Genomic DNA, 21,839 nt, shown 5'->3' on the forward strand with positions numbered 1-21,839 from the left:
ACAAAATTATTATGTCTCACTCGATTTCAATAGGAGGCGTGTTTCTCGATTTGAATGCAAAAAGCGAAAATCCTTTTTAGAGCTTGTGTGTGGAATAACCCCACGCAATAGTTACGGGGCTTACCTTCTTGCCGTTTTTACAGCCCGCATCTACAGCCAAGCCTCGGTGTGTGTAAGGACGCCGCCGTTACTGCTGCCGCATTTCCGCATGCAATTGTACCCAACCCCCTCTTCCGATTAAACATAGATAGAGGACTGGTGCTGGGTTATATGAATCGCGTAACGTTGCAGGAATATGAAAATCCACGAGCCAAAATCTTTAAATAACTCGTGTAAACAATAGTATCCTATTTATTGGTGTAATAGAAGAAGTTATAATCGCGATAGAAGGTTTTGGCGATTTTTTTGAAAGGAGGAAAAACGGGTTGGAATAATTCCCTTAACCAAACCAATATTTTGCTCAGTGCGATATATGCGGTGGCTGAGCCCTATACGGTGACAGATCGATTATATCTCCAAGGGTTCGATGTCCACAACTCCCCAGCACAGCGCCCCCACCTCACAGGAGCCCTGACGGATCTTCCGAAACGTCTCACACCGGCGCAGGGAAACGGCCACCGCTGTGAGCACAGGCCGGCCCCGGTAAGTCAACCGCCACGATGAGAGAGGGGGGAGGGGCAGATTCCGGCTAGGCTCACAGTCGCTGAGGAGAGTCTCGGTGCCCTGCCACTAGGAACCACCAGGTAGGGGATTGACTTCACGGGAGTTCTTTTGTGGTAACCCCAGATATAAGGCAGTCCCAGCCACACTTATTTTCCAGATTTACTTAGATCTTTCCTAGCGATCTTTGTAGGGGGAAAGTCTCTCTTCCCTGATACCTCCAGTATGTCGTGAAGAGTGGGCTCTGCCGGGTCAGATCCACGGTTGAGGGGGGGTACCAGACAGTAAAGAGAAGCAGCCCCCAGAGGCTGTCAGACCCTTCACCGCGCGCCCACCTCCTCGCTCCTTAGCCTGGACTCCAGCTCGCCCTTGTCCTGAATAACACCTCCCTCAGCTCAGCTCTCTCTACAAAATGGCCGCACAACATTCTACCTTATATAGCCTGTGCCCAGAGTATCCAGAGAGGTCCAGAAGGTGCTGGAACCCCTCATGTTACCCTATGGCACCAGGCCCTGAGGTAAACAGTTGTGGCAGTTACCAGCCACCATTTTGTTGTTGACTAAATTTCCTTCTTAATCAGGGACACCTTGGCCTAAAAAAATGATGGGAGTAAGGAAGCACCCACCCCCTAGGACAACACTAAAAATTCAGTGGACATAAACATGAAAAATACTAGGAGGCAAAAAGGGACAAAATGAATAAATAATAGGAGGGACCACCCAAAGGGCTGTCAGGTCTAACAAGGGCAAACCAGCAAGTTGAGCCTGTTATATGGCCCTTAGGGTCATTCTCGACATTGCTAAGTTAGCATGAGCTCTGCTGCCATGATGCTGCTTTTGCGCACCTTACTACGTGACTTTATTTGCTAGACATGTTTGTGTCTTTCACATGAGAATGGTCTGCTTTCTGCGTTCTCTGCTGTTCTAGAAGTTTAGTCTGAGCACAATGTGCAAGGTCGATGAACTTGCCCCTTATTATTCGGTTCTGGTCAGTCCCTATTACCTAGACAAAACATGCTACACAGAGCTGCACTGCTGGAGAGCTTGTGCTTTGATATTGCCGGAATGCATGTTATTCACACACACTTGGAAGGAAACCTTTCCTTGGCGAAGAGCTATGCTTTTCCCATGATGTAAAGCTACCATCTAGGCTCTAAGGCAGAGGTCTTCAAATGTTTTGATGCCGAGACCCCCCTGTCAAAAAATGTTAGGCGTAAGGAACCCCTCCAACAAAAAATTCTAGAACTTGGTACTCCTCATCGTAGACAACCAAAAGAACCCCCAATTATTACTGCCCTTATGTGTTTGTTATGTGCAGAGAAGGATGCTTCAGATTTATTTGGCTGGGGTAACAGGGTCATGCTAATTCACCTGATATTTTTTTGAGTTTTGTTATTTGTTTCAGTTTTTGGTATCATTTTGACCAAGTGAACTGTAACTTCTGAACGCCACGAGAAAATGCTAAGAGGCTGGCTGCCCTGGTGTCCAGCAATCTGGGCTATAATTATATTTATGTGGTGAAAGGACGACCATGGGGCATGCCTGTGTGATGTGTGTACTTGGGCTACACACAAAGGTCATATTGAAGTAGACTACTTATGCTCACGGTGTATCTCCTGTCCCTAGCAGGTGACCTATGACCTTGTTCATGTCAGTGCCCCTAGAAGTGCCCTGCTATGCAGGCCAGACATTCAGTACAGTGGGAGGCTTAGTGTCTGGAAGGAGAATGGCACCCATTGTAAACATGTGTTCCCATTTATTTGGTGCAGGACAACATGTTGCATGGTCAAACTGGCTCAACTGAGCCTTCGTCTTGGAAAGGCCTTCGCAGGGTGAGGGTCAGAAGAGAGGTTGTGAAAGGTAGCAAAACACACTTGTCTAGAGATGGAAGCCAAAAGACACCAGTTGTTTCTTTTTTGTGGGTGAAGTTCATTGTACCCAGAGGCCGGTAATCTAACCTACAGGTAAACTAGATCATTGAAGATCACACAGGCAGTCGGCGAGAAGCACACACAGCGATTTTGTGAGAGCCTGTCCTTGAAATGACACAGACAGCTGTTTACCGCACACCATTGTCTCCTTCTTCTCCCCTCCCCGGTACCTGGGTGATTTATGACGATTTATTGCTGACAAACTTATAGATCAGTCATGGAAAATGATGCCACAAGAGAACAGTGTTGGCACACATTGGTATTCAATACCACAATGACAACAGCATATATGTGGAGACTCCATTCAGCGTTGAGTCACACATGCTTAGTTTAGGACACAAAATCTCATCGCAAACAAAATGGCGGGATGTGTTCTATATGAACTGAAGACCCACAAAGCATTCACTGCTGCAGTGCGTCAAAGATATTGTATTTTATTGCATTTATATAGCGCTTATTACACCTGACAAAGTGTCAGAGTGCTTTTTCAGCAAGTAGCACGATTCTTCAGAACCCATAAAGGATTAGTGGTGAATTAGTATAGTGAAAAAGGAATGTAATTTGAGTGGTGGATGTGGTATCGTGTTATTTGTGGTATTATGTTATTTGGATTAAGAAGGATAGTGAGGGATGTTTTGGAGCTCACAGCAGTAGTAGGAGGCTTGGGATGAGTAAAAGGGAGACTGAGGGGGAAGAGTCAGAGGGAAGGGTTGTTTTTGGGGGGGAATCAGAATCGTAAAAGAGGTATGAAAACGTTAAGAATGAACTAAATGGACATTTCTAGAGTTTGTGCTTGGCCACGTTTGCTGACCAATGCTATGATTTCACTCATCAGAAGATACTTATGCATTGAAACTGAATTTGTATCTACATGGCTGACAAAATGTTCTGGCATATTCTTATGTTTTGCTGTATTACCGCAAATAGTACTTCTATTGCTCGTCATTTATCGAAGCTTTCTTAATACATTTGAGCTGCACAATTTAAAATACTCCATGTCTTGGTATCTTGTTTCTTTGCAAAACTCATGAATAAACATAATTTTGTAATTACAAATATTGTAATTTTTCTAATGTGTATAGCACCAATATCTTTCTTTGCAGGACATAATTATCTGTTTCTAACCACAGCTGAAATTCAGAAGGCTATTTAAGTTTCCATGAGCCCATATTCACCAATCTATTTAGAACTTTTTGTCCTCAGATGAACTCTTCCCAGACCGGTTTTAAATGATTCCTCCACGTGATAAAGTTCTTTGTACTACAAAAACCACCACATCAAGTAAGGTGCAATCATGGATGCTTTACACATGAACAAATAACCATTGCTTTTTTTGGGAAGTGTGTCAACTGTAGTTGGACAAATGCATCATATTAATATGCTGCGTCAAAAATAAAAACGGGAAGAACATGGAAAATAAACATTTCAATGCCACAAAAATGAATATGAAACTGCTGCAAAAAAAACAGAAAGTACACTGAAAATAAACACCATCCCACAGTCATAAAATTTAACTGGAGCCTTTTTCCTGTCCCCCTGTCCCCCTGCCCCCCCCCGCACCCCCAATGGCTCAATCAAGGAAACATATAAGAATCTGTGTGCATGTCTTTGAGTGTGTACAAGATAGTTTCACTGTATGTCGTCTGCGGCATGGGGGATGAGGAGGGGGCTTACCTAATTATTCCTGGAAAGCTTCGGGTTGCCTTGGAAACCAGCCGGGAATGAGATCCTCATGCAGAGGCAGCAATGAGCCATGAAGATGTGTTGGAAAAAGGGACACGAGGTGAAAGCAGCTAGGGCCAAGAAAAACAGCAGTGACGGCGCAGAACTCCGTGGAAATACAGCCTGCATTACCAAGGTGCTGGTCCATCTTTATGGCATTTCCTGGTGTGCCTGCTGCAACCTGCGCTACATTAACTTTCATCTCACTTTGCCAGCCTGTTGGGAATTCATTCATTATTGAAGAAGCTGCTCGCTTTTGGTGACGTTTGCGCTGCTCTGTGCCTGAGACTGCTCTTGATTAGAATTTAATTGTGTTTGCCGATCCTCGGCTGTGCCCCGTTTCGTTTTCCCATTAAGAGGCCATTTTTGTTGTTGTTGTTGGTTCCACTCCCAGCCCGTGGCTCCTCCCCGCTCCCGCCTCCCAGCTGACCCTCCCGCGCCCCCCCCTCCCCGTCCACTTATGACAGATGCTTTTGCGCGCAGCGTTCATGCGCAGCGGTCGCGCCCCATTCGCGCCGAAGGTGCGCCAAAGGTAAGCCCGTCTACGCCCGTCCGCGCCTGGACCGCGCCCAGCGCCAGACCCCCTGGCCCCCGTACCACCCACCCCACCCGCATTACATACGACGCCTCCACCCTCATAGACCTAAACCCCGGACGACTCCCCAACTGCGCCCAAGCCGCTCCGGGACACAGCCATGGACCCTTCACATGCAACTCCTGCAAGTATGACGGCACCAAGACCAACTCCTCATCCACTAACACCAAACAGAGATCCAACACCAACCACCTAAAATGCATCCTGCTCAACACCCGCTCGGTCCACAGACACGCCATCGACCTTTGGAATCTACTAGACACCATCTCTCCGGACGTCGCCTTCCTAACAGAAACTTGGATGAACACCTCCTCAGCCCCAGACATCACCATTGCCATCCCGGAAGGCTACAAGATCACCCGAAAAGACCGCACCAACCAAACAGGAGGAGGCATCGCTATCGTCCATAAGAATTCCATCCGCATCTCAACCAGCTCAGACGTCAACCTCGCTAGCGCCGAGCACCTTCACTTCCAGATTCACACCGACCCCAAGACCACACTCAGAGGCACCCTCCTCTACAGGCCACCAGGACCCCGTGCACAATTCAGTGAAGACATCACTGACTTTATCACCCCACACGCCCTCCCCTCCGAGGACTACATTCTAATGGGAGACCTCAATTTTCACCTGGAAAATAGCAACGACAGCAACGCCACCATCCTTCTGGACAATCTCGCCAACCTCGGACTCAAACAACTTGTTAATACCCCCACTCACTACGCAGGTCACACACTCGACCCTATCTTCACCTCCAGCAAACATATCTCCTTCAGTCACACCACAGTTCTCCATTGGACGGACCACAGCTGCGTTCACTTTACCTACAAAAAGACCACAACCCACAATCATCCTCAACCCACTCTGCGAAGAAACTGGAACAAAATCACCATCGACCAGATCTCCTCATCGCTTCTTCAAAACCCCCCTGCCCACTCTTCGAACCCCAACCAAGCAGCCATCAACCTCACTCAATGGCTAACCAACAGCGCCGACAACCTAGCACCTTTGAAAAAACGTCAAATCAAACTAGGCAGCAAAAACGCCACCTGGTTCAACAATGATCTTAAGAAATCCAAGAAACTCTGTCGCTCCCTTGAGAAGGCCTGGAAAAAAGACCCAAACACCAGCACCAGGGACGCCTTCAAAAACGCCACCCACATACTCCACCAACTGATCCGGACTGCCAAAAAAAGCCTCATTTAAAGACCGACTAGACAACAACGCCCACAACAGCAAGGAATTATTCAACATCGTCAAAGAGTTTACCAACCCCACTGCCAACTCCAACGACATCACTCCCTCTCAAACCCTTTGCGACTCCCTAGCTTCGTTCTTCCACGACAAAATCGCAGACATCCACAACAGCTTCGACAACCAATCCCGAGACCAACCCACCCAACCTTCTGCCGAACCTCCACCCCCCTTGAACATCCTTAATGACTGGAACCCAATCTCCACTGAGGACACCATCCGCCTGATGAATTCCATCCACTCAGGATCCCCCACAGACCCATGCCCTCACCACATCTTCAACAAAGCAGATTCCATCATAGCACCACACCTCCGAGACGTCATCAACTGCTCCCTCAACTCCGCCACCTTCCCGGAAAGCTGGAAACACGCCGAACTCAGCGCCCTTCTGAAAAAACCCACAGCTGACCCCACCGAACTCAAAAACTACCGCCCCATCTCGCTCCTTCCATTCCCGGCCAAAGTCATCGAGAAAGCTGTCAACAACCAGCTCGCCGCCTTCCTCGAAACCAACAAATCCCTCGACTTCTCACAGTCCGGCTTCCGAGCCAAACACAGCACTGAGACCGCACTCATCGCAGCAACAGACGACATTCGAACTTTACTGGACAATGGAGACACAGTCGCCCTCATCCTCCTCGACCTCTCCGCAGCCTTCGACACAGTCTGTCATAGCACCCTGTTACAACGCCTCAGAAACATCGGTATCCAAGGAAAAGCACTGGAATGGATCACCTCGTTCCTTGCCGGAAGAACTCAGAGAGTCCGCCTCCCACCATTCAAGTCAGAGGCCACTGAAGTCATCTGTGGCGTGCCACAAGGATCTTCACTCAGCCCCACCCTCTTCAACGTATACATGAGCCCCCTTGCGGCCATCGCACGCCAACACAACCTCAACATCATCTCCTACGCTGATGACACTCAACTGATCCTCTCACTCACCAAAGACCCTAACACCGCCAAAACCAACCTACATGAAGGAATGAAAGAAGTTGCCGAGTGGATGAAGCACAGCCGTCTGAAACTGAATTCAGACAAAACAGAAGTCCTTATCTTAGGTACCTCCCCCTCCGCCTGGGACGACTCTTGGTGGCCAGAGGCCCTTGGAAAAGCACCCATCCCGACGGACCACGCACGTAACCTGGGCGTCATCCTGGACTCCTCACTCTCGATGACCAGACAAGTCAACGCCATTTCATCATCTTGCTTCAATATTCTTCGCATGCTCAAAAAAACATTTCGCTGGATCCCCACCGAAACTAGAAAAACGGTCACCCACGCACTGGTTACAAGCCGCCTGGACTACGGAAACACCCTATACGCCGGTACCACCGCAAAACTTAAGAAAAAACTCTAACGCATCCAGAACGCATCAGCCAAACTCATACTAGACATCCCGCGTAAAGACCACATTTCTGGTCACCTGAAAGACCTCCACTGGCTCCCCGTCAATAAGAGGATAACATTCCGCCTCCTAACCCACGCACACAAAGCACTTTACGAACTTGGACCAGAATGCCTCAACACACGACTTTCCTTCTACACCCCCTCCCGCCAACTACGCTCTTCCAACCAAGCCCTTGCTGCTATACCTCGCATCAACAAAACCACCATGGGAGGAAGATCCTTCTCCTACCTGGCGGCTAAAACCTGGAACACACTTCCCCCTCACCTTCGCCTCACTCAGAACCACCTAGCATTCAGAAAGCAACTTAAAACCTGGATATTCGACAAGTAATTCCCCACCCTTCTTCAAGCGCCTTGAGACCCTCTGGGTATGTAGCGCGCTATATAAATTTATTGACTTGACTTGACTTGAAAACGAAAGGTAAACGTTTTGGATTCGAGGCAGCAGTGAGGCAGGTGAATGCGCGACCCCCTTCCAATGACTCCACGCCCCCCCCTGGGGGTCGCGCCCCATAGATTGAATACCTATGCTCTAAGGTATGCGGTCTGCTGACAAAGTCCGGAGATATTTCTTTATATAATAAACCTTAACTTACCAAGGGGAGGGTGGTTAGGCCTTATAGTCCTTTTTCCACTGTCTATATATATGATGACATCCCCCGTCATATTCTAAGGTACTGTAACAATGCCAACTGTGCTAGGTTTATGCATTTTGCTGATGGTAGTGGCTCGTATACAGATGTATGTTGTTACAACGCACACTTTTAAAATGCCTACCTTTACAACGCATGCCATTACAACGAATTCTTTGAAACTACCTTTACAACGCATTCCACTACAACGCATACTACATTTACAATGCATACCATTACATTGCATGTATGGTAAGTATTGGATAGTGTAGGGGTAAAAATTACTATTCTAACTCCAGGGGGTACAACAGTAGGGTAAGTGTTGGATAGTGTAGGGGTAAAAATTGCTATTCTAACTCCAGGGGGTGCAACAGAAGGGTAAGTGTTGGATAGTGTAGGTATGCGTTGTAATGGTATGCATTGTAATGACTGCATTGTAATGACATGTGTTGTAGTGGTATGCGTTGTAGTGACATGCGCTGTAATGGTTGCGTTGTAATGGCATGCGTTGTGATGGATGTTGCGTTGAAAAAGTTTTGTTGTAAAGGTAGTGCGTTGTAAAAGTTGCGTTGTAAGTGTTATTTCCCCTCGTGTACTGCATTATAGATCACAATAGTTAAAATAAACATTTTGAACTATACAGTGACTCTGACAATCCTTATTTTGGACAAGTACGAGTGAGTGAGCGAAAGGTTTGTCTTGCTACCGCAATTCCTGAGAGAGTGGGGAGTGTTGTGTTCTGGGTTGTCTAATCATTTGTAGCTTCGTGATTATGTAGGAGACCAAATGAGGCACTATAGCTAGTCGTTTTGGGATTTTGCTTACCAAGGTGGTAGGAAGGTACAACCCCTATGCACCGAGGTCCTGTTTTCCTGCGCATAGTTCTGTGTATGTGCAGAATCCCCGCAACAAGCCCAACCAGCAGTTTGACTTTGGTGGTTGCGGATCGCCAGCGTACAGTGGTAGCCACTGGTTCTTTTTACAAGAAGTTTGGAAAAAAGTTTGTAAGTGTACAGTCTTGCAAATCTTATTTTTTTTTTATTGTCTTTTTTATTAAAGGTTGTTCAGTCTTTCAATTTTTGAAGGGAGAAGAGTACATTCTACCACCAGCCGAGGGTGCAAGACATTAGAGCACCACTTGGGGCAAGGAATCAACCTCACAGAAGCCACGAGCAGGGACCCGGGCAGATCCAGGTAGAACTGGTTAGCCAGACTTTTAGAGTTGCAGGCTTCTTACCGCTTTTGGGTTGCTGGAGCTTGATGCCAATGGCCAACTAGCCCTTGGAGTCCATTCTTCTGCCCTAGGTACAAATGGGAGCAAGTCCAGCCCTCGGGGTCTCTCTTCACAGGTTACTGTAGCAGGCATAATCCTTTTTCTGTCTTCCACAGGTCCTTCAGTGTTCTGAAGAAGGTAGCCAGGGGTGCCATGTTTATGCCTGGCAATAGCTTGTGGATGGGGTGACTTCCAAGCAATAAGGAACATTTTCCCACAGGAAACCCTGTCAACTTTGACTTAATTTACTAGGTTATGGTGCTAAACAATCCCAATGCCCTGTGACATGGCAGAATCTTTCTTCCCTTGGTTAGAGCTCTGGGCACACCTCTGAGGTGTGTCTAGGGAAATGAGGAACTCCCCCTAAAAACCTGATCTGTGGCAGGTTTTGGGATTGGTGCCACTCTGGCTACTTGGACAGTGACGGGGGAAGCCTATGTGTGAAGTAAATCTGCCCGTGACGGATCACCCTTTTGAAGCATATACATTTAGTGGTCACACCCCCTTGGCCATCCTGTCCGGAGGAGGTCACCACTACTCCCAGCTAAGACCCTTTGTTTCCCTTTCCTGAGAGCAATTCACAACTCCAGCAAGCTGCCAGTTATTTGTTGGATTGATATCAGAAATGGGTACTAGGGGATTAGGCATGAAAATGTCGACTTTCTAAAAGTGTCATTTTCAAATTAGTAATTGAAAGTCCGACTTTACCATCAGATTGGAATTTACATTTTTATTAATTTGAGTCCTAGAATCATGGGTCTCGCTCTTCCCAAAACGAAGGTATACATTATAAGCTGTTGTAGTGTAACCAAGTGGTTTTCTATGGGGAAGCCAGCCTTGCCACAGTGAAAAAAAGCCTTGGAGTTTTTACTATGCCAGGACATGTAAAACGCAATAACATATGTCCAACTTTTTAAATACCATGCACCCTGCCCTAGGGCTCCTTAGGGGGCTGCCTTGAGGGTGACTTACCACTATTGCAAAGGATGGGTTAGGCCTGGCAAAAGGTGTATTTTGCCAGGTTGAGCTTGAGTTTAAAAGCTGCACAGCGAGGCTGCAGTGGCAGGCCTGGAATCGTGTTTTAAATTGTCCTTCCAGTGGTGGCACAATCAGTGCTGCAGTCCTCTGGGGCATTCAACTGACAGGCACTGAGTACACAGAATAACCTACAAGGACTTTTAGGTAAGTTCAATATGTCAACCAGGGATTAGCCAATACTACATGTTTAGGGGGCAGAGCAGATACGCGGGGTGCAGGACGGCAGTGCCGCATTATTAAAAAAGTCCAGTAGCATCAGACAAAAAATGGAAAGGTGTTCATGCAAAAGATGAGACCTTGCGTTACGTTAGCTCAGAAGAATTATATTAGCATGCCAGTTGTAACAGATGGTGAGAAATTGCACTACTTTTGGTGAAAAATATTGGATCTTGAGACGCGAGTGAGATATTAATAACCCATTTCTCAAAATCCCTTGTTGCTTCCACATTGTGATTCTGTATGGGTCACAACAACCATTTAAGAATGCAAACCACTTTATCCACTCATAAAAAGGGGTTTTTCTTTCATAAAACAGTCATTTTGCAGTTGTAAACCTTGTGATTTTCAGAGGAGCAGGTTTTGCCATCTAATAAGTGCTTCATACATCTGGCTCCATATGTATTGTTTCACCCCTCCCTATTAAGCTCTTTCATGTAACCTTTTGCCCACTGGGATTCGAGCTGAAAATGTCTCGAATAAACAGAAAGGTATGTGTGCCATGGGACAGCGAAGGCGTTTGTTGCTCCAGGCACTCTTCTGTAGTTCCCATACATTTTTGTATTTGAGTTATGAAGAAACTAAGAAGTGGCTAGATGCACAGCAGTAGTTTGTTGAAAGGTTAAAATGGTTGGTAAAGTTCATGAGATTGGGTGCTCCACCAGGTAGCGTAACCGTCCAAGTACGCTGAATGAATAAATGCTAGTTAGCGCACAAACATCGTAAGTGCGTCCCTGTGTTTGGGCACACCGTTTTGTTTGTCACACAAGACAGACTCCGTTGTTTTAGTTTGGTTGTTTAATCGTTGTTTAACTGGTTCAATAAGTTCCTTTATATCATACTTTTATTTGGTGAATATTTCATTTCATATCCTCGTTTGATAATTTCCAGTACACATTTGTAGCCAAAAAACACAAACGGTCTAATGCATTTCGGGCTTGGCCCTGTCTCAAGGAGCTCTGTTGGTGAAAATAATATAATTGAAATACGCAATAATATATGGTGTTCATCACACAAGGTTTAACTATTGAAATAATTGAAATAACGTGCAAAGCATGCAAGTTGTGTTGGTGCGGTTTTTTAACAAAATGAATGACGTGAATACATGCTCAACGTGTTGGTGAATGGTGACAAGATAACATTATGGCAAGCTGACCAAATGCGTGTACGGAAGTGAAACGTACTGGGTGTTTCTTTGTAACAGAATGCAGGGCGGTCGACAGCTTGCGCTGTTGAGAAAAAACAGCGGGGATTTAGAATGGTGACCTGACGCGGTGGTAGGTCGGCAGAGAAAATAAAGGCGAGCTCGCATTTAGACTTAGTTATTAACAAAGCTGAAAACGTCTCAGTGGTTGACGATCTTGAAAAAAACGGGTCTGGAATTCTCCTCGTTTCAGAACGCCGAGTGGACCTGAGTGAGGGTGTATGAGCGCGTAGGTGGATTTAAACCTGACAGGGACCCGGAAATGGTCGTTGTGTCAGGGAAATAAGAAACGGACTAATGAAAAAATGTGGCGGCCATCTTGGCCCGGGTTGGATCAAAAACGGTGGAGGGAGTGTAACAGATGTATGGTCGAGAAGTAAGACATGTATGTAGGGAGTATGTGTCACTGGGTGCTTGAAACATAAATCAATATAAATTGATAAAGCAAACCGCTTAAATTGCAATGCATCAAAATATCATAAAGATCTTTACAAATAGCAACTGAGTTCGATGCGGTCATTAAGACCGAATGGTTTCAAAGATTGTAATCGATAAATCCAGGCAGTCTCACGTTGCAGTAAGGTTTTGTTGTTATCTCTGCCCTCTTTTTTCTTAACCAACTCTAATACCATGAATTTGAGTTGAGCAATGTTGTGTCTCTGTTCATGGAAGTGCATGGCTATGCTGGAACGTTCATTTTTTGTCCGTATGTTAGATTTGTGCTCATTGAGTCGGGTCTTGATTTTTCTCTCAGTTTTCCCTATGTAGATCTTCCCACATGGGCATTTTAGTAGATAAACAAGGTTCATTGAATCGCAAGTTGCATTTACGTTCACCTTGATGTTGTGTCCCCTCATGGGGTGGCTTATGTTGTTTCCTCGTATGATGTTATTACAACTGTTGCAATTGTAACAGGGAAGTGTTCCATTGTATGTGATCGGTTTTTTTGGATTCCCTTGATAGTATCTCTTACAGATTAGCTGCTCTGGTGTAAGCAAAAATTGGGGGAGCTTTAAACAGTTCTTTGAATTCAGGTTCTGTGGCAAGTATACGCCAATGGTTTAAAACAATTTTTTTGAATTGATTGCTTTGGGTGGAGTGTTGTGAAACCACCACCATTCTGCTATCTTCTTTTTTGGTGGCTCTGGTGAGAGCTTCTTTACGTGAGATGGTGTTTACTCTTTCTGTTGCCTCAGTTATGATATCATGAGGGTACCCCCTGTGTTCAAATCTGATGCCTATTTCTTTGATTCGGGTACAGCAGGTTGTGGGATCTGATGTTATTCGCTTGATCCGCAGCATTTGGCTGTATGGGAGATGCTTTTTTAAGGAGTTCTGATGAAAACTTGTGTGGTGTAGAGTGTTGTTGCGGTCTGTATCTTTCCTAAACAGATCTGTTTCTAGTCTTCCTTTGGTGAATTCAATGGATACATCCAGGAAACTTATTATGTGATCGCTGATGTGCCAGGTTAATTGGATCCTGTTGTCTTTGGTGTTAAGTTCGGTGAGTGCTGATTCCAATTTTTCTCTTGTGTCTTTCCATATAAAGAACAAATCATCAATATAACGAACGAACAATTTGAGATTGTCTTTCCAGATGTTGTTGTCGTAAATAAATGAGTTTTCAAACTCAGCCATGTACATTTTGGCGTAGGTTGGCGCGGCGCAATTGCCCATGGACATGCCGGACAGTTGTAAGTACCAATGCTGATCATAGGTGAAGTAGCTGTGATACAGCGTGTAGATCATCAATTCCATGAGGAATGGTTGTAGGTTGGTGGGGATGTCACTGTTCAGAATTGCTTTCTCCACGGCGTCAATCCCTCCGCCGTGTGGGATTGATGTGTATAGACTTCTTACATCTGCGGTGCATAGAACGAGGTCTTCCCCTTCTTCTATGTGTACTTCAGATAATTTAGCCAGAAATTCAGTGGTGTCCTTTATATAACTCTTTTGGCTTTTCACCAATGACTGTAAGTGTCAGTCCAAGAATTTAACCACCGGTTCATGGATTTTTGGCTACAAATGTGTATTGGAAATTATCAAACGAGGATATGAAATGAAATATTCACCAAAGAAAAGTATGATATAAATGAACTTATTGAACCTGTTAAACAAGGATTAAACAACCAAACTAAAACAACGGAGTCTGTCTTTTGTGACGTACCAAACGGTGTGCCCAAACACAGGGACGCACTTACGATGTTTGTGCGCTAACTAGCATGTATTTGAGTTATGCCATTTTGTACATTTTGCATGCAGACAGTCGGTGCAGTATATCTGAATTAAAATACACCTATCCCAGATGTGTTTAGCTCCTCGCATGCAACATACGCTGCTTATGGTGATTTCTCTTTAGATATAATATGTGCAAAGCCTGCATCAATAAATGATGGTCTGGCGTCTGGATCTGACATTGAGGCATCGCTTGCTGAGATTAGACCAAGGTACTGCCAGGGTGCTGGCTTCGCCCTCTCCCCAAATTTACCAGAGTAACTGTGCCAGGAGAGGGTTCCACAGACACGGCTTGGGGTGCATTGGCAGAGCTGTGAGTCCCAGTCTTGTACCAGCAGGGAGTTCTACAGACACGGCTTGGGGTGCATTGGCAGAGCTGTGAGTGCCAGTCTTGTACCAGCAGGGGGTTCTACAGACCAGGCCTCAGGTCATTGGCAGAGTGATGAGTGTCAGTCTTGTACCAGTAGAGGGTTCCATAGACCAGGTTTGAGGTGCATTGGGAGAGCTGTGAGTGCCAGTCTTGTACAAGGAGGGGGTTCCACAGACCAGGCTTGAGGTGCGTTGGGAGAGCTGTGGGTGCCAGTCTTGTACCAGCAGGGGGTTCTACAGACCAGGCTTGAGGTGCATTGGGAGAGCTGTGAGTGCCAGTCTTGTACAAGGAGGGGGTTCCACAGACCAGGCTTGAGGTGCATTGGGAGAGCTGTGGGTGCCAGTCTTGTACCAGCAGGGGGTTCTACAGACCAGGCTTGAGGTGCATTGACAGAGCGGTGAGTGTCAGTCTTGTACCAGCAGAGGCTCCTAGAGACCAGGCTTGAGGTGCATTGGCTGAGCTGTGAGTGCCAGTCTTGTACTACTAAAGGGTTCTATAGGCCAGGCTTGAGGTCCATTGGCTGAGCTGTGAGTGCCCCTGTTGTACCAGCAGAGGGTGCTACAGACCAGGCTTGAGGTGTATTTTCTGAGCTGTGAGTCCCAGTCTTTTACCAGCAGAGGGTTCTACAGACACGGCTTTGGGTGCATTGGCAGAGCTGTGAGTCCCAGTCTTGTACCAGCAGGGGGTTCTACAGACACGGCTTTGGGTGCATTGGCAGGGCTGTGAGTCCCAGTCTTGTACCAGCAGGGGGTTCTACAGACACGGCTTTGGGTGCATTGGCTGAGCTGTGAGTGCCCGTCTTGTATCAGTAGAGGGTTCGACAGACCATGCTTGAGGTGCATTGGCTGAGCTGTGAATGCCAGTCTTGTGCCAGGAGAGGGTTCTACAGACCTGGCTTGGTGTACATTGGCAGAGGTGTGAGTGCCAGTCTTGTACCAGCAGGGGGTTCTACAGATGCGGCTTGGGGTGCATTGGCAGAGCTGTGAGTCCCAGTCTTGCACCAGCAGGGGGTTCTACAGACCAGGCTTATGTTGCATTGGCAGAGTGGCGAGTGTCAATCTTGTACCAGCAGGGGGTTCTACAGACCAGGGATTGGCTGAGCTGTGAGTGCCAGTCTTGTACCAGCAGTGGGTTCTAGTCAAGTCAAGTCAAGTCAGGAAATTTATATAGCGCACCACATACCCGGAGGGTTTCAAGGCGCTTAGGAAGGGGAGGAGGATTACTTGTCGAATATCCATGTTTTGAGTTGCTTTCTGAATGCTAGGTGGTTCTGGGTAAGGCGAAGGTCAGCGGGGAGTGAGTTCCATGTTTTGGCAGCCAGGTATGAGAAGGATCTGCCTCCCATGGTGGTCTTATTGATGCGAGGTACAGTGGCGAGGGCTTGGCTGGAAGAGCGTAGTTGGCGGGGGGGGTGTAGAAGGACAGTCGTGAGTTGAGGCATTCTGGTCCGATGTCGTAGAGTGATTTGTGTGCGTGGGTAAGCAGTCGGAAAGTGATTCTCTTATTGACGGGTAGCCAGTGGAGGTCTCTCAGGTGACCAGAGATATGTTCGTTGCGCGGGATGTCTAATATGATCCTGGCTGAGGCGTTTTGGATCCGCTGGAGTTTTTTCTGGAGTTTAGCGGTAGTACCTGCGTAGAGGGTGTTTCCATAGTCCAGTCGGCTCGTGACCAGGGCGTGGGTGACTGTTTTTCTGGTTTCGTTGGGGATCCAGCGAAATGTTTTTTTGAGCATGCGAAGAACGTTGAAGCAGGATGAGGAGACGGCGTTGACTTGTCTGTTCATTGAGAGTGAAGAGTCCAGGATGACGCCTAGGTTCCGTGCGTGGTCTGTCGGGATGGGTGCTTTTCCAAGGGCTTCCGGCCACCAAGAGTCGTCCCATGCAGAGGGGGATGTACCTAAGATGAGGACTTCTGTTTTGTCTGAGTTCAGTTTCAGACGGCTTTGTTTCATCCATTCGGCAACTTCTTTCATTCCTTCGTGTAGGTTAGTTTTGGCGGTGCTGGGGTCATTGGTGAGGGAAAGGATTAGTTGAGTGTCATCCGCGTAAGATATGATGTTGAGGTTGTGTTGGCGGGCAATGGCCGCGAGGGGGCTCATGTATACGTTGAAGAGGGTGGGGCTGAGTGAGGATCCTTGTGGAACTCCACAAATGACTTCAGTGGCCTCGGACTTGAATGGTGGAAGGCGGACTCTCTGGGTTCTTCCGGTGAGGAACGAGGTGATCCAATCAAGTGCTTTACCTTGTATTCCGATGTTATTGAGGCGTTGTAAAAGGGTGCTGTGGCAGACTGTGTCGAAAGCTGCAGAGAGGTCGAGGAGGATGAGGGCGACTGTGTCTCCATTGTCCAGTAGAGTTCGAATGTCGTCTGACCAGGGATTGGCTGAGCTGTGAGTGCCAGTCTTGTACCAGTAGAGGGTTCTATAGACCAGGTTTGAGGTGCATTGGCTGAGCTGTGAGTGCCAGTCTTGTACCAGGAGAGGGTTCTACAGATCAGGCTTGGGGTGCATAGGCTGAACTGTGAGTGTCAGTCTTGTGCCAGCAGAGGGTCCTACAGACCAGGCTTGAGGTGCATTGGCTGAGCTGTGAGTGCCAGCAGAGGGTTCTACAGACCAGATTGAGGTGCGTTGGCAGAGCTGTGAGTGCCCGTCTTGTATCAGTAGAGGGTTCTACAGACCAGGCTTGAGGTGCATTGGCAGAGCCGTGAGTGCCAGTCTTGTGCCAGCAGAGGGTTCTACAGACCTGGCTTGGGGTACATTGGCAGAGCTGTGAGTGCCAGTCTTGTACCAGCCGGGGGTTCTACAGACACGGCTTGGGGTGCATTGGCAGAGCTGTGAGTGCCAGTCTTGTACCAGCAGGGGGTTCTACAGACCAGGCCTCAGGTGCATTGGCAGAGTGATGAGTGTCAGTCTTGTACCAGTAGAGGGTTCTATAGACCATGTTTGAGGTGCATTGGCTGAGCTGTGAGTGTCTGTCTTGTACCAGCAGGGTGTTCTACAGACCAGGCATTGGCTGAGCTGTGAGTGTCTGTCTTGTACCAGCAGGGGCTTCTACAGACCAGGCATTGGCTGAGCTGTAATTGCCAGTCTTCTACCAGGAGAGGGTTCTACAGACCAGGGATTGGCTGAGCTGTGAGTGCCAGTCTTGTACCAGTAGAGGGTTCTATAGACCAGGTTTGAGGTGCATTGGCTGAGCTGTGAGTGCCAGTCTTGTACCAGGAGAGGGTTCTACAGATCAGGCTTGGGGTGCATTGGCTGAACTGTGAGTGTCAGTCTTGTGCCAGCAGAGGGTCCTACAGACCAGGCTTGAGGTGCATTGGCTGAGCTGTGAGTGCCAGTCTTGTGCCAGCAGAGGGTTCTACAGACCAGATTGAGGTGCGTTGGCAGAGCTGTGAGTGCCCGTCTTGTATCAGTAGAGGGTTCCACAGACCAGGCTTGAGGTGCATTGGCTGAACTGTGAGTGTCAGTTTTGTGCCAGCAGAGGGTCCTACAGACCAGGCTTGAGGTGCATTGGCTGAGCTGTGAGCGCCAGTCTTGTGCCAGCAGAGGGTTCTACAGACCAGATTTGAGGTGCGTTGGCAGAGCTGTGAGTGCCCGTCTTGTATCAGTAGAGGGTTCCACAGACCAGGCTTAAGGTGAATTGCCTGAGCTGTGAGTGTCAGTCCTGTGTCAGCAGAGGGTTCTAGAGACCAGGTTTGAGTTGCATTGGCTGAGCTGTGAGTGCCAGTCTTGTACTAGTAGAGGGTTCGATAGACCAGGCTTTAGGTGCATTGGCTGAGCTGTGAGTGCCAGTCTTATACCAGCAGAGGGTTCTACAGACCAGGCTTGTGATGCATTGGCTGAGCTGTGAGTGCCAGTAGTCAGCCTGGGGTGCATCGCTAGCGTCTACTACCACTCCTCTGACACAGGAGGCGCTGCAGGGATGAAGTGCATTGCAAGAGTCATGAGTGGGACACATTCTGCGTGCAGTACCCCTCTTGTGACAATAGGGGGTGCTCCTGGTCAGCAGTCTCAGCTGGCCATCAGTTCTCCACCTCATCGATACGGCTTCTGTTTCTTCTGCAGACTCATCGATCCTCGGAGCAGATATTGATCTCCAGACCATCAGAAATGACGTGATCAGCATAGAGACCTTCTTCAAAGCCTGGCTGCACGACCACGGGACCGACCGCGAGCACCTGCATCTTCTCCTGCCCCCCAGCGGCCTGGGGGCGCCCCACAAGACTGACATGAGTATGACTGCTCCCTTCTGCCTCCACCCCCACCCCACCTGTTCCGACCAGTAAGCCTCCACTGCCCTCACCCCTCCCCCACCTGTTCCATACAGTGACCCCCCGAGTGCCCTCACCCTTCCTCAACCTTTTCCATACAGTGACCCTCGTGCTCTCCACCCGTTTGCCACTGCTTCACCACTGTGAGCTACTCTTTCCTTAACCTTCATGTTTGTTTGTCCCCAGTGTGTGTAAAATGTGATGTCCAGGAGCGGGTGCTGAACCCTGAACTTCTGCCCACTTCTGGAGTGGCCGTGAACCTGCCAATCAAGACTGCCGCCGCACAGACCACCTCCCCGTGGAAGCTGAGAGTCATTAAGTAAGTAGCAGAGGCCCTTTTCCACAGCTGTCTACATGACTTCCTTCCAACCCCCATCCAGAGCTGATGAATGGCTAGACCACTTACCAGTAATCTTCATCGATTACTTACTGGTAATCTGCATTGATTACTTACAGGCAATCATCATTGATTACTTAAAGGTTAACTGCAGTGATTACTTACAGGTAATCTTCATTGATTATGTACCGGTAATCTGCATTGATTACTTACAGGTAATCATCATTGATTACTTAAAGGTAAACTGCAGTGATTACTTACAGGTAATCTTCATTGATTACGTACCGGGAATCATCATTGATTACTTAAAGGTAAAGTGCAGTGATTACTTACAGGTAATCTTCATTGATTACTTACCAATAATCTGCATTGAATATTACAGGTAATCGTAATTGATTACTTAAAGGTAAAGTGCAGTGATTACTTACAGGTAATCTTCATTGATTACTTACCAATAATCTGCATTGAATATTACAGGTAATCGTAATTGATTACTTAAAGGTAAAGTGCAGTGATTACTTACAGGTAATCTTCATTGATTACTTACCGGTAATCTGCATTGATTATTACAGGTAATCATCATTGATTACTTAAAGGTAAAGTGCAGTGATTACTTACAGGTAATCTTCATTGATTATTTACCAGTAATCTACATTGATTACTTTTTTTTAATTTAAAACTTTTTATTAAAATATAAAAAAGTAGAATATACATGTTGGCATTCTTATATACAGTACATAATGTGGTACGCTTCGCTTACTTTCAGGTAATCGTCATTGATTTCTTACCAGTTGTTTGCGCTGCTCTGATTTCACAATCTTTGTCCCGGTACTTCCTGAATGGATTGTGGAGGGGCTCTCTCCCGATTGACACCCTTCCCATAACATTCCTTTTTTAATTTTAAGTACTCCTTGACTCCTTGATAGACCACCCCCCTTTGCTATGTAAAAGAAAGTGTTATCCATTGAACCTCCTGGTATCTTAATGCTCCAGAAACCCTCAAATAAGACTTTGGGCTAGAGGGTGGGAAAGTAAGTACTGAGACCTGTAATGCAGAGTTGGAGTAATGAGCATTACCAGTAAGCAATCTAGCCAAACCTTTTCATCCAGCGTTCCTCGTCCCATTCCTTTCAGAATGTAGACATGCGGAAACATAAATGTCTTCTTTGTACCTGATGCCAAACAAACATATACCACAGCCATGCTGGAATAAATTAAATTACTCATAATGTTGCTCCTGAGCAAACAAACCGAACAATTTTAAGGCAACTAATTTAACGTCAAGTCTTTTGCAGCCAAAATACAATTTCATATTTTTAGCTACGTTCAACATATAATGATTAACAAATGTTACTCTGGTTGCAGCAGGAGCAGTTGTCAAAAAATGCAAATTCCACCCCATTCTACCTCAGAGGTTGCCACTAGTCTGTGTGCGAGCCTGTATGGAACCCAGAGGAGGATGGCTTGGTTTACAACATGTAAAAATAAATAGCTACGTAATCAACCCTTGCAGTGCAGATCCAGAAACATGTGTAACATCTTGCTAAAGGTTCCTGAAAAGCAAAGGCAGTGGTGGTCCCATTGCATCGCACAGGTCAGTTCCTTAGATACTGCCGGTAGAAAGAGCGAGCGAGGGCCAGATGCCACAACACTATTTGTGCAAACAGTTATAATATGAACTGGCACCACAGGATTGTGTGAAATTACGTGCAGCTATTGAGAATATAACTCTAAACAATGCCCTGATGAAGTCCTATTACAGTAACGAGACGCATTGGCTAGTCCATTCGTTTTGGAACACAATTTGGAGCAATTGCAAGATATACTAATAAAGAAGTGGAAAAGTTCCTGTGCTTGGGCATTCTATTTCTTGATGCAAACTGTCTCATGGAATGACTCCTGGCCATCTGTATTAATCTTTGGGAGAAGTTGCTTATTGATCTAATAAGACACTTCAAGATTTATGTTGCTCTCCCATTTCTTAGGTTTATATCTTCTTGCTAAACCAAATTTAACAAAAAGAAAGTCACTCTACATCGATTTATATCTTTACCATTTTCCCCAGATCAGATGAAATTCCTGACCATTAACCAGATCCGAACAGAAAATAAACATCTGGTGATTTTAATGCAAACATGAGATCACCGTAGGAATGAAACTCAAACCCAGTGTCAAGACCAATCTATCAAAACAAGATATTAAAAGATTGGGATTATACACAAATGCCATCTCCTTCAATATCTGATAGAGGGCCTCAAAGAGATCTGAAAACTTTGATGATTGTCTTCTGGAAGGTTCTCCAGAGAAGAATAAGTAGGCTACAACAGATTTTTTTTAATCAATAGAAACTAGATCCAATGGCAAACATATCTTCTCCCGCAATGTTACATCCTCAAACATGCATGGTCACTGATAATGAAATTAAACGATTGATACTCCCAACCGCTTTCCTCTTAACCCCCCACCTGATAAACATAGATGCTGGGGTGAAAAACCAGGTGGAAGACACAGAAGACGTGAACGTTGTAGAAGAAACCACATGGTAGTTATTCGTACCTCCCTCAGAAGTGGCAGGGCAGTCATTGCCTTCTCAAATCCCTGTTATCTTTGTCCTCCCTCTGAGTCCTGAAAAATTACTGAGAAATTAGAGGAATGTTGAAAAAGGCATTCAGTCTAACAACAGTCCATTGACATG

At 46.6% G+C, this 21,839-nt stretch overlaps 1 protein-coding gene across 1 annotated transcript in view; it reads left to right on the forward strand.

Annotated features, from left to right (window-relative positions):
* The window catches only part of M1AP (meiosis 1 associated protein), a 359,391-nt gene that overhangs the window by 151,834 nt on the left and 185,718 nt on the right, over positions 1-21,839 (forward strand). The window contains exons 5-6 of the mRNA XM_086964406.1: positions 18,602-18,769; positions 18,994-19,126. Coding sequence (XP_086820532.1) covers positions 18,602-18,769; positions 18,994-19,126 — 301 coding nt within the window. The remainder of the gene's footprint in view (positions 1-18,601; positions 18,770-18,993; positions 19,127-21,839) is intronic.

The sequence above is a fragment of the Lissotriton vulgaris genome, chromosome 3_2, assembly GCF_964263255.1.
Source record: "Lissotriton vulgaris chromosome 3_2, aLisVul1.2, whole genome shotgun sequence".
Lineage (NCBI taxonomy): Eukaryota > Metazoa > Chordata > Amphibia > Caudata > Salamandridae > Lissotriton > Lissotriton vulgaris.